The 14284-nt window shown below is 37.0% G+C and overlaps 1 protein-coding gene across 1 annotated transcript in view; it reads right to left on the bottom strand.

The window, feature by feature from the left end:
* Positions 1-6859, bottom strand: part of LOC148949329 (retinoblastoma-binding protein 5 homolog) — a 327298-nt gene extending 320439 nt beyond the window's left edge. Inside the window, exons 1-2 of the mRNA XM_089092675.1 lie at positions 6807-6859; positions 604-705 (exon numbers count right to left, since the gene is read on the bottom strand). Of these exons, the coding sequence (XP_088948801.1) occupies positions 604-705; positions 6807-6859 (155 nt within the window). The remainder of the gene's footprint in view (positions 1-603; positions 706-6806) is intronic.
* Positions 6860-14284: the final 7425 nt, after the last annotated feature.

Genomic DNA, 14284 nt, shown 5'->3' with positions numbered 1-14284 from the left:
ACATAGCTCAATTTAAATAAGTCTAATGCATTCAGTCACACGTCAATTCTTTTTCCGGTTCTTGTTTCACCACTGTGATACAATTTAAAGACAGACGGGTTGAAACAAGAGAGATGGATTGGGAGAAGAGATGGAAAATAAATAATTTTTGCTATATTTGGACATTGGGGAGGAGGTAGGGGGGTCGTAAATTATAGCGGGTCTTAATGCAAAATGCGTTAACTACAATTATTCTGCGTATTATGAAGTAAAAATTTGTTTTCGAACTTCACTACTTAGGTGTGGTCTTTAAAATTAACAAGTACTAGGCACCCAAATATGGCAGCAGGATCTCGCAGAGCAATACGTGTCAGTGGAGCCAGGCTCCGGTTAATCGATTTGGGTTTACTGTATCCCTGGCGTATATCTGACCTCCCCCCCCCACACACACACACTAAGAACATTGCATCAGTTTCTACTTAAAAATTAAAAGACAAAATATCTGAGGGGTTAAACTCTTGTTAATTTTAAATTAATCAGTGATTTGTTTTCAGCCAGTTTTAGCCAGTCAACAACACTAATTAATACTTCGATCAGCTAAAATCAATTTGACTAAAACCTTACTTGTTTACATGATCTTGAAGTCTTTGTAAAGGTTCTGGATCGCCGTCTTTTCCACATTCAAGAACAGTCTTCGAATCATAAACTCGGATAATTCTGTCTGCACTGTTCAAAAGAAAGGAATTGAAAAGAAGCAAAATACATGCTAATTATCTCTCTCAGCACGATGAAAAAAAGCTATCCTTTTAAAGAATTTGTATTTTGAAATTCTGCTTTCTCAAAACTTTTAAGTAGTAATTTCTCGCCTTTTCATATGAGCATAAAGAAAACTAAAAATTTGATTTTATCTTTAACAATATTTTGAATCACCATGAAAATCAGATTCTTTCATTAACTTGTTATAATTTTTTTTTTTTAGTTTCAGTTCCTATTGGCACAGGTCTTTCTTAACTTACAATTTGTTACCATGACCTGACTTGTTCGAAACATTTTTGTATCAAGATCTAAATTTACCGTAGCATAACGGTAGCACAAACGAATTTGAAAGTTTTGTAAATCTGAAGTTTTTCTGTTAACAACAATTATTTTTCATAACCATTTGTTTGAATGTACGATTATTTTTCTTGTTCGAAAGAGTTTTACGACACGGAATTAAAATTGATTTTCTTATTGAACGCTAGGGTAGGCTACTTATCTTCTAGCAAGTAATCGCAGTTTGTTGTCCCTATTGCAGTTTATTCAGCCCCTATTGCAAACCAAAAGCTTAAATCTCTTCCCTATTACTCTCTAAGAACAGGGAAGGGCCATAGTATTCTTAAATATATTTTCTTACACTCCAACAAAACATAAAGCAGTTTAAAAGCTGTTAATCAAAGTTGTTGTAAGTCTTACAATGTGTATTGATATTTATTCATACTTACAGTATAATGCTGAGTGGCCTAAAAGCCACGTACCAGAAGAAATGCAGTTTGAGTTTCAATTTTGCGAAACTGTTTATTTATTTGCATTATTTTAGACATGAAACTTTCATTTTAAATATTATTATTAGAAATTTTTCCACGTGTTATTTAGATGTGAAAAAAAAGGAGTATTATATTTTTTTTGTATCTGAAGTAATTCTGAATCTAAAACACATCATTAGTCGGCTTTAACTATTTATTACTGGTTTTCACTTTAAGTTTGTTTTATTATCTCTCTTTTGTTTAATCGAGCTAAATCCAGCAAATGAGACCAAGAAGAAAAATTATTACTAGTTACTTTCACTGGTTGCGTACACATTGATGTTACACATTGTTAGTGTAACATCAAAGAAAAAGATTAAAAAGTCAACTTTGCCTTTTTTCAGCTCTTCCTTTGTGGTAGAAGTAATTACTCAGCGCTATGTTTGTAATTAAAATAAAAGTTAACCTCTGTCCTGCGTTTGTGCATGTAAAACAGGCACAAATAAGATAACTTATTTTACAGATGAGGTAGGAGGAGGCGTTTGTAAAACTATAAAATAACAGGTGAAAAAAGGATTAAGAGAAAATATGAAACATAATTTTAAATCGTGAATTATTTCCCCAACCCTCTAATACGCAAACCCCTGTTGTAGAACCTGAACTCCTTTAAAGACCTAATCATGACCAGTGGTGTACCAACATACGGGACGAAAAGAGACTCATATATATAAAGAGACTATATAAAGAGACATATATAAACTATACTAAGAGACATATATATAAAGAGACATATATATTAAAAGAGACTCAAAAGGGACTTTGAGTCCCTTCCTCATTATATCTCAGAGTTATGTCTCAATATCTCTCATTATATCTCATTATATCTCAATATCTCTCATTATATCTCAGAGAGATATAAGCACCATTCTGTCCTTATGTAAATTAATGGAAATGGATTCAAATATACAAAAAGATTTAGCTTCATTATTTTAAAAGATTAATAGGAATAGATAAAAAGTCTAATAGCATTATTATAAAGGGTGGCCTGGGCCTATTTAGCTTAAGAAATAAACAGTTAGTATGCATGGTAGGCTATTGGGAAAAAATTATTGTTATTCCAGATTATTGGTTAACAAAAATGCTTTCAATGAAATTTTATTGGATAAAAGAAAAGATTCTTGGCCTGTGCAAATTAAGAGTATACTAGACAATTGTGGGCTATCAGGCTGGTGGAATGATTGCATTGGGCCTGGGGTGGAAATATGACTGATTGCAAAAGCTGTGGAAAACATGCCACAAGATCAAGAGATTCAGGTTTGTCAATAAGACAAGGTCAAGTCACCATCCCTTTGAATATATATAAAAATTAAAGAAGCCTGGGGAGAAGAAATATATAAAAAATTTGTGCTCCAAAATGATACTTTAAAATGGGTTTTATCACTAAGGGGAAATTTTATGCCATTTAGGGGGGAAAGAAAGTAGGGCGGGAGGGGCAAGGTACGGAGTGGTCCCTTCACTTGTCCGATGTGCGGGGAGTCTGAAAATTTAGAACATTTTATGCATGATTGTGAAGAACTGAAGGTACTTAGAAGGGAAATTTGTGTGAGGAATGTCATGCATAGAAGTTGTTTAGAAAATAAACTATACCCTATTTGCACCGGGGATATTAATCGCTTGAGAACTGTTGTGAGGGGGGGGGGGATGAGACACATTTCGTCCCGTATGTTGGTGCGCCCCTGGTCATGATTAGGTCTTTAAAGGAGTTCAGGTTCTACAACAGGGGTTTGCGTATTAGAGGGTCGAGGAAATAATTCATGATTTAAAAGTATGTTTCAGATTTTCTCTTAATCCTTTTTTCACCTGTTATTTAATAGTTTTACAAACGCCTCCAAAATAGTTTTACAATAGTTTCACCTGTTATTTTACCTCATCTGTAAAATAAGTTATCGTATTTGTGCCTGTTTTACATGCACAAACGCAGGACAGAGGTTAACTTTTATTTTAATTACAAACATAGCGCTGAGTAAATACTTCTACCACAAAGGAAGAGCTGAAAAAAGGCAAAGTTGACTTTTTAATACTTTTCTTTGATGTTACACTAACAATGCATAACATCAATGTGTACGCAACCAGTAAAAGTAACTAGTAATAATTTTTCTTCTTGGTCTCATTTGCTGGATTACCTGTTAAAATTCAAACTCAAAATGACCAGAAATTGCTGTCATAGGCAGTGCAATTGCGCTGCTTAAGTAAAGAACAATGTTGGCACAATGAATTTTTTTTTCTTCCATACCAGGGCACTTCATATTGAAGGAATTGTTGTAGAAACTTCGAAAAGGGCTCATTTGATTGGAATGGCTAGTGCCCTTTTTAATAGTCAAAACTGATTGGAAAGCAACTAACACACTTCCACGCCCACTGTTTCCCCAAACACATCTAATCAAAATTTTGAGATAGCCATTTTGTTCAGCATAGTTGATTTTCAGATGGAAATTATGTTTTTGAGGAGGATACACCCCCACAACCCTCAGGGCAAGGGTTTTAAGTTATGCCCTAGGGGCATATAAGAACAATGTTGGCACAGTATATTTTTTATTTTTTCCCATTAGATTAGGGCACTTTGTATTGAATAAGTTGTCATAGAAGCTTCAAAAAGGTCTCATTCAATTGGACATTAGATGGCTTGTGCCCTTTTTAACAGTTGAAAGTCATGGGAAGGCAACTAACACCCCGTCCATGCCCAATATTTCCCCAAACATCTCCAATAAAAATGTTGAGATAGCCATTTTGTTCAAGGGAATTGATTTCCAGATAGAACTTATGTTTCTGAGGAGGACATTCCCCCACAGTCCTCAGGGCAAGGGTTGTAAGTTATACCCTGGGGGCATATAAGGTTTTTTATAGAAAGTGCACGGGTTGTAAGTTATGCCCTGGGGGCATATAAAGTTTTAATTGAAAGCATTGTTGTAGAAACTTGAAAAAGGGCTCATTCAATTGGAAATTGAAAGGGCTAGTGCTCTTTTTAATAGTCAAAAGTGATTGGAGGGCAACTAACACCCCTTCCATGCCCACAATTTCCCCAAACACATCCAATCAAAATTTTGAGATAGCCATTTTATTCCACGCAGTTGAAAGTTCTGGAAATTATACCCTTGAGCAGGACACTCCCCCCTGCACCCCCCTACTAATGATAATTGAACCATCCCTTTTCAAGTTTTCTTAAAATTCTTATTTCTTTGATGGTCGTGAAAACCCATGTTGTATTGAAACCAGAATTTCCTAGTAAGACCATCAAAATCATAATAATTTCAAAAAAATTGAATAAGGATGGTTCAATTACTATTCTATTTTGCTATTTTAGACCTATGTAAACTTCTTTCTTTCAGGGCGTTGTTTAAATTTTGCAAATTTAACTTTTTGTTATGTTAAGATTCATTACGCATGTTCAAGTTCAAGTTGAATCGAAACAATCTTTCAAAAATTTCTAGTTCTAAAAATAACGTAGTTTAATAATAAGTTGTTTTGTTTTCCTAATTTCAAAAATAATGTAATTTTTATTTTGCCAATCGTAGGATATATTTAAATAATTTATTAGACAACACTGTATTTACATTTTTAAACAAACATACACGACTGATTTGACTTATGGCTCTTGCAAGGACGGCGTAGAAGCAATGAGACTATATGCCTCTAGGTTGACTTATCGCTTATCAGGCTCACGACTTTTTCCACTGGGATGTGGGCTTCAGCAAGGAGTTCGTTGGCTTTGTCTTTCCAGCTAGTAGGGTGCGTCCTCTTGGACGTTTCTATCCGTGCAGGGTGGGGTCAAAGTCAAACACAACCCTTGTTGGTGCGTCATGTGGCAGACGAAGGAGATGGCCGCACCAACAAACGGTGTGGTGGGTAAGCTGCGTCGAGAAGTGAGCTTGCTAAGGCCGCAACAAAGGAGTTTGGTTGGTAACAGAGTCAGTCCAGTGAATTCCTTCGATTCTTCTAAAATGTTTTGTCTGAGTAACATCGACGGTGGGGAGGACAGATTTTGTGGCTAGCCAAGTTTCTGCTCCATACAGTAGCACGGGGCTGACTGAAGTGTTGTAGATAAGCATTTTAGTATGCTGGCTTATATTTGGTTTTCGCCAAATCCTATTCAGCCTCCCCACAGCTAATGAAGTTTTGGCTATTCGGGATGTAAGCTCTTTTGTGATCGAACCATCCCTCGACAGTGTGGATCCCAGTTAAGTGAAGTCTTCAACCAAATCTGTTGAGCTGCTCCCCTGATGTTGACTTCCTTTACAATAGATAGTGACAAGGGGGGCTCGATGGACATAAATTTGGTTTTCAGCTAGTTGATCCAGAGACCAACTTTCGAGGCTCCTTCTGAAAGCACGTTGAAAACATAGGTGACTTTTTCGATGGTGTCCAGAACTAAGGCTATATCATCAGCGAAGTCAGCATCAGTAAGTACACGTTTTCCAAACTGGAGACTGAATTGAAAGCGATTTGTCGTGCGAGTCATGATGTAGTCTGTCACACTTTACGAGCTCGGGAGAGGCGACGCTACCTTGCCGGACGTCTATCTTCACTGAGAATATAGGGCTGTGTCTTTCATTAACTTGCATGCACATACCCGTACCATCATATAGCTTTTCTAAAATTTATAAATATGTATGGGGTAGGCCTGAGTTTCCTAGTATCAGCCAGGGCGAAGGGTGATCCAGAGAATCCAAATCTGCTTTGAAGTCCACAAGTGCAATGAACGCATTACACAGTGAAGATGTGCTCCGTTGTCGACCTGCCGGGCATGAACCTGACTTGCTGAGCTCGTCTGTTTCTACTCTGAAGGGCAGAGCATCTGTCCAATAGCGTCATGGCAAAAAGTAAGCTAAGAGCAGAGAGAAGCGCAATCCCGCACTAATTAGAGCAGAATTGCCGACTGCCCTTTTGTTCCAAGAATGGTGAAATGATGCCAGCACGCCAACTTTTCTGTATGCATTTCGCACTCCACATAACTGAGAAGATGAGCTGGAGCCCCAGTTTCATTGCTGCACCTCCGTACTTGAGAAGTTCTGCAGAAATACCACAAAAGCCAGGGGTTGATACTTTTTAAGACGTTTTACAGTATTTCGGATTTCAAAGACTTCAAACGGTTGTGATACGAGGTCAGAAGTTTACCTCGGATCTGGTTAAGGCTGCTTGAATCAGGTCCGAGTCGGAATGTGTGACTGCCTCAGCGTTCAAAAGCTTTGAATAGTGTCTGCTCCAGGAAGAAAGTTTACCTGCATCATCATCTTACGTGCTGCTATATCCAGACAAAACACGACTCACCAACTTGCGGAGATGTTTGTATAGTTAGCAAGTGTATCCCCTCCTAGCAGCATCTTCAAGATCGCTGACTTTTCTATCAACAAAGGTATTTCTATCTCTGTTTAGTAGTTTACTGTGCATGCTGTTGAGACACCTTTACACTACCATGGTCTTTTCTAGGTGGGCCTTCCGACGCAGTTCGATCATGGAAAGGGTATCATGGGATATACTGGGTTTTTTCTTGTGCTTGTCCTCGACCAATGGTACTGCCAGAAGAGTCGAGTAAACTCTCTTTTAAGGAAGTCCAGACAACTTTGGAGTCATGCAGGCTTTGGAGGCAGCTTAACAGGTTTGAAATATCAAGACCATACTTCTGCTACACCTCAGTTGTTGTCAGGCTACTCAAATAAAACTAGGGAGGCCGTTTATATTTTCTCTGCACTCTCAAGTGTACCCCAAGTGTTTCTCTGCGCAGCAGACCTATACGTCCGGCAATTAGTTATTGAAGAGCACCAGTGTCCAGAAATTATAATATAATCCATCATCTTCTTTGTCTGGCCGTCGTTGCTATACCAAGTGTGTTTGTGAATTTCTCGTCTCTGAATGAGTGTATTTGATATGACCAGATTATACATGCTGCAGAGCTGAAAGACTCTCTCCGTTGTCATTCAGTGGGCCCGGAGTCACGGGGCCAAGAATATTTCCTCACGCCCTCTCTGTCATTAAGCGTCACGTTAAGGTCTCTCAGAAGAGCGATAATATCGTGGGATGACATTCTAGACAGGGCCATAGAGAGCTCTACGTAAAACTGGCCCTTTACCTCTGCAGGACTCAGATTAATGGGAGCAGAGCATACAATAAATGTCCACTTGTCATCCTTGTGCTGGAGCTGATTCATTAATATTCCGTCAAGAGAAGCCATTTCTTTGCTTTGGCGCTCAGCATAAGACCTATGCAGTTTGTCTTCGTTTTTGGGTCACCAGACCAGATCCAGTGATATCCCTCACAGATATCCTTGGACTGTTCCGACGAGGTGGGTTTCAATGAGTCCATTGAAGCCTTTTAGCTCAAGAGCTAACATTCGTTTCACTTTGGGAAAGTTAAGTGTAAGTACGTTCCAGGTGGCAACGCGTAGTTCACCTTTGTCAAGAAGGTTCATTCGTTGCTCTGAAATCTGTTCAGTGTTATGCAGAGGTCGTGAAACGTAAATCCAAGGGCCATCCGAGGCTGGATCATCATTTTTGTTGTGTGAAGATTTCAGGTGGAAGGCTGCAGTCCCAACCGACCCAAGGACTGGGATCTGATTAGAGAAAGCACTGACCTAGGTATTGAGAATCCCTGGTGTGGGCTCCCACCCACCTCATAAGCTTGAGGCTACCCAAAAAACCGGAAATTACTTAACCAAAAGTTACCCAGAACCATGGCACTCCAAAAGGGTCGTGGGAGCCTTTTGCAGTGGCCGTGATCCATAACCTGGATCCTACGACCTGTCGCAGTTGTCCTTCTATGGAGGGTCCTCCAACGATGATGTTCTGCTTCATCCTTCAATTTAACCTAGTCCTTGGGGAAGGTTTGAAACTCACGGGACGTATCCACGCGTCGCCAGGCCCTGCTGAGTGTACATCCGTGGGGCCTTCATCCTCCTCCGTCTGTATTTACAGCCACCAGGTGAGGGTGCCCCAGCTTCTATTTTGGACCCCCCAGGGACTAGGTCTACCGTTGGTCCGCGCCGCCTATTAAATGAAGGTACACTAAATATATGTAGGGCGTTCCCCCATCCGCCACCCGGGGACGCGCTGAGTGGCTTATGGAGGCCCCTACTGAAGGTAAGAAGAAATTCAAATTAAATATAAATGACAATATAAGTACGGGTCAAGCTTTTATTTAAAATAGTGAACTAATAAGAAAGTTTACTATCTTAAATTGAGAGTCTTACACGTTTTTGCATGTTTATTTCATCGCAATTATAAAGATAAATATACAATGAACATTGGTGCTGTCTGGAGCAATTTCGGGATTATTGTCGGGTATTTAGTAATGATGATGGTGGTAGTGTTTGCCACTTAGTTTTAGCCATGATCATGTCAGCGGGCCACTTTCAGGCATATAAGCAGGATCTTCTTTAGGGGGAGGGGCCAATCAAAAAGAAAATTACTTGATAATTAGAATGTGAATTGCCAAAAACTCAGGGAAAATTGGGGTTTGGGGGGGGGGGGGTCGGCCAAATATTTTTCAAGGATGTGAAAACCGGTTTTTATTTCCACAGTGCAAAATTACACAATTTTGTCAAATGTTTTATTAGTTATCTTAGCGTGGGGAGCAACCCTACGCCTCCGTGCCAAATACTTCCTCTATTATTTCAATTAATTAAAAAAACATTTTCCACAAAATAAGTTTTTTAAAGAAAAGTAAAGAACTCCATTAAATAAAAAATGCGCAAAAATAAAATCAAATAATCTACCAAGCGTGAAACTACCACAAATCAGCATCGATAAATAAATGAAACCCAAAACGAACAGAAATTACAATAAATAACCGAGTCAAACTCAAAATGAGCAGAAATTAACATAAGTTGGGCGCAAAACCTTCCCAAGGCCAGAACAAATTTTGCACTTTACTGAAAAAATTTAAATGTTTTTACTTTTATAACTTTAATAAATCAAATAATATTAACATTTTGATTACTAAATATGTCAGTCTAATATGTATATTAGACTGAAAATGAACATTCATTTGTATTTTTTCAGTCAAGTGCAAATTTTGTTCTGGCCTTGGGAAGGCAGTGGGGTTTTGCGCCCAACTTATGTTAATTTCTGCTCGTTTTGAGTTTGACTCGGTTATTTATTGTAATTCCTGTTCGTTTTGGGTTTCATTTATTTATATAAATTGGTAAATTATTATAACTTGGTAGATTATTTGATTTAATTTTTGCTCATTTTTTGTTTAATTGAGTTCTTTACTTTTCTTTGAAAAACTTATTTTGTGGGAAAAGTTTTTTTATTTAATTTCTGTTCGTTTTATTTTGACATAGTCTTTTCAGGGAAAAAGAAAATAAGACTTTAAATCTTTTCGTTTTTTAAGACTTTATAGTTTGGCCTGCTATTTGTATTCTGGAGAAAAATTTACAGCAGTTTTGAACAACATACACCCTTTTAAAAATCTGGACTCAAATAGTACTGTTTAATTTAGTTTCATTCCTCCTCTAGTTGATCTGAAATAGAAAACTTGATACCATTCGCGAAAAAATCTATTTACTTTCTTTGATAGCTTGGATACACTTACGCTATTTTGATTTGGTTAAATTTTAAGAGCAGAAGTAGCCCCGAAAGTTTGAACATAATACCCTCAGTCGTTCTTGGGATACTGCTGAGATGCCTTATTGGGAATTAGCATTATCACTGTGATTTTTGTTTAATTATATTGCCAACGTTATTTTTAAAAAATTTTGGGCATTGGGGGGGGGGGGGTGGGGAGTTGGAGGGGGATTAGATGCCCCCCAATCACTTTTGACTATTAAAAGGGCATCAGCCCTTTCTATTTTCAATCGAATGAGCCCTTTTCGAAGTTACCATGACAAACTCCCTCGATACAAAGTGCCCTGATCATAGGCAGCGCGCTAGCGCTGCCTAAGTAAAGAACAATGTGGGCACAATGTGTTTTTTTTGTTTCACAATGAGTCGTCGCAGAAACTTTGAAAAGGGCTCATTCGATTGGAAATTGGAGTGGCTAGTGCCCTTTTTAATAGTCGAAAGTGATTGGAGGGCAATTAGTCCCCCCACGCCCATCATTCCCCCAAACACATCCCATCAAAATTTTGAGATGGCCATTTTGTTTAGCGTAGTTGATTTGAAGATAGAAAATATGTTTTTGAGAAGGACACTCTCCCACAGCCCTCAAGGCAAGGGTTTTAAGTTATGCCCTGGGGCCATATAAGGTTTTATATAGAAGGCGATGTCGTAGAAACTACAAAACAGGATCAATCGATTGTAAATTCAAAGTGGTAGTACCGTTTTTAATAGTCGAAAGTGATTGGAGGGCAACTAGCCCCCCCCCCACGCCCATCAGTTCCCCCAACACATCCAATGAGACAGTCACTTTGGTCAACGTAGTTGATTTCCAGATAGAAAATATGTTTTTGAGTAGGACACTCCCCCACAGCCCTCGGGGCATGGGTTTTAAGTTATGCCCTGGGGGCATATAAGGTTTTTTATAGAAGGCGTTGTCGTAGAAACTTCAAAAAAGGCTCGTTCGATAGGACATTCACTGGGGTAGTGCCCTTTTTCATAGTCGAAAGTGTTTGGAAGGCAACTAGCCCCCCCCTAACGCCCATACTTTCCCCAAACACCTCCAATTAAAATTTTGTGTTAGCCATTTTGGTCAGCGTAGTTGTTTTCCAGTTAGAAAATATATTTTTGAGGAGGACACTCACTCACAACCCTCTGGGCAAGGGTTTTAAGTTATGGCCTGGGGGCATATAAGGTTTTTATAGAAGGTGTTGTCGTAGAAACTTCAAAACAGGCTCATTCGATTGGAAATTCAAAGGGCTAGCGCCCTTTTTAATAGTCGAAAGTGATTGGATGGCAACTAGCCCTTCCCCCTCCCAACAGTCCCCCAAACACACCCAATAAAAATTTTGAGACCACCATTTTGTACAGAGTAGTTGATTTCAAGATAAAAACAAAAATTTGAGGAGGACACTCACCAAAACCCTCAGGGCAAGGATTATAAGTTATGCCCTGGGAGCATATAAGGTTTTTATTTAAATCTTTGTCGTAGAAACTTGAAAAAAGGCTAATTCAATTTGAAATTCAAAGGGCTAGTACCCTTTTTAATAGTCGAAAGTGATTTGAGGGCAACTAACCCCCTATCACACACACCTTTTCCCCAAACACATCTAATCAAAATTTTTAGATAACCATTTTATTCAACGTAGTTGAAAGTTTTGTAAATTAGGTCTTTAAGGATGACACCCCCTACCCCCACAGCCCGCAAGGACAAGAGTTGTAAGTTATGCCCTGAGGGCATATAAAGTTTTTATTGACAGCGTTGTCGTAGAAACTTCGAAAGGGCTCATGCAATTGGAAATTGAAATGGCCAGTGCCTTTTTTAATAGTTGAAAGGGATTGGATAGAAACAAAAGTTGCATTAGTGTATCAATGATATCCAATTGACGCTCTGATTATGATTAATGATTATATTTATTTTATTTGATACTCTAGTATGTTACTTTAATGCTTTAAAAAGATTGCTCTTTTTCAAGTCTTTACTTACCAGCGCCATAGCGGTGCCTATGATTCAGGAAAATAAATTATTACACGAATCTTTCGCAAATTGCGTAATGCTGCAATAATAAATTTTTTTTTAATGAAATTTAAGCTGTTTATTTCAAACCAAATAGTTTTTTAATTGTTTCAGCTTAAAACTCATACTGCTAATTGGATTAAAACTTATACAAATTCATATTTTTAAGAATTCATGTAACTACAATGCGGCTTAAAAAATATTGATAATATTTATACAAGTTAATATTTCTAAGAATTTATTTAACTACAATACCTGACAAAGGGTCATAAGAATTTTCAATACATTTTTGAGGTTAGGTAGACATTCTCTGCTACTATTAGCAAATCACTGCCGATCAAGCCCTTTGGGACCAACACAGCCAATGAACAACAGGGACTGCAACAAACAGGCACCCATCCCAAAAATATTGAAATGATATCATTAGAGGAGAACCCTCAATCAGCCAACCCGGCCGGATGGGAGTTAAGTAAGTAATAGTCTGGAGAAAAGCTATTTCAGTGGCAGATTCAGGGGGGAGGGTAAGGAGGCGTGCAACCCCCCTCCCCCCTAGCGGAGTCTAAAGTAGTGTAATTTAATTAATTAACTCAAGTTTACGTTAATTAAACTTGTTTCTAACGCAAGTTTATCGGATCAACCTATTTTGCGCCCCCCTAAAATTTTTTCTATCGGATAAACATATTTTACCCCCCCCCCCTAAAATATTCTGGATCCGCCCCTGTGTTATTTAGCTGAAAATTAGAGAGAAGCGTGACAATATTCATCAGTAATTTCATGTGTGCATCGCAATAAATAGCAAACATAAATATACTTACATTTGAGTATGACATTTTGGCTTATTAATATATTTTAGCTTTCTGTGAACTAAAAGTTGACTGAAGAGATTTCATTATAGATCAATAATTCAAGTTTTATAACAGAATAAAATGAATTTTTCATTAGTTGTGAAAGAATCGTCTTTCAAATATTTTTCTGATCTTTTTGTTGTTGGCATAAAAACTCGGATCAAGGAACTAATTTAAAATTCTAGGCCAATTCAAATATCGATTTTAATTAATGTACTTTAATTTTCAATTTATTTCATTTAAATTTTATTTTTTTTATTTTTTTTTTTTTACCAGAATTAATAAAAATCGAACATAAATTAGATAAATATGATAATATATATGGCCGTACTAGAGAAATTACGAAATGATTATGTTAATTATGATTTTAAAACTTAATTTTGTTTTAATAATTAAAATTTCATGGCTTATTTATATATCAGCTGATATTATATAGCAGATATCACCATGCCCTGGGATGAAAGAATTAGAATGGCTTTTGAGTCTTTGATGGAAGATTAATGCAAAACAGAATGCAAACAGGGGTTAATGCTAAACCCTATACTTTCTAAAAGCCAGAATATAATTATTACTTTATTGATAAAAATTATTTAAATGCTTTCACCTTTAGAAATTTAAGCAATCGAAAATTAGTTAAGATTTTAAGCAATAAATATCGTCATATCTATAGAAAATACATCTAATAGAAATTTTGAGACAGCCTTTCTGTACAAAATAGTTTAAATATCATATAACCTGGCTTATGGGGTTGAGACAAACCCCTCAGATAAGGGGCAAGGATTGTAAGTTATGCCCAGGGGGTATTTAAGGTTTTTCTGGAAGGTATAGTTGTTTAAATTTAGAAGAGGCTTTGTCTTTCTCCCTGAAGAAGACTATGTGAATATAAAACGAAAAAAAATTAATTTAAAAAACTTTTTCCCCAAATAAGTTTTTAAAAAAAAAGTAAAGAACTCCATTAAACCAAAAATGAACAAAAATAGAATCAAATTATGTAAAAAACATACAACTACCACAAATCAGTATCAATAAATAAATATAACCTGAAACAAACAGAAATTAAAATAAGTCAAACTCAAAACAAGCAGAAATTAATATGAGTAGGGCTATAAGCCCAATGCGTTCTAAAATCTAGAATATAATTTATATTTTACTGAAAAAAAATCCAAATGAATTTAATGACAAAAATGTGTATGGTCAGTTTAATGTACAAAATAGAATCAAATAATCTACCAAGCATACAACTACCACAAATCAATATCAAAAAATAAATGAAACCCAAAACAAACAGAAATTAAAATATGTCAAACTCAAAACGAGAAGAAATTAAGGGTTCTAAACCATATGCTTTATAAA

Source organism: Artemia sp. Qi Xiang Cuo, chromosome 8 (assembly GCF_049724085.1).
Source record: "Artemia sp. Qi Xiang Cuo chromosome 8, ASM4972408v1, whole genome shotgun sequence".
NCBI classification, from domain to species: domain Eukaryota; kingdom Metazoa; phylum Arthropoda; class Branchiopoda; order Anostraca; family Artemiidae; genus Artemia; species Artemia sp. Qi Xiang Cuo.
This window is presented reverse-complemented; position numbering and strand designations above follow the sequence as displayed.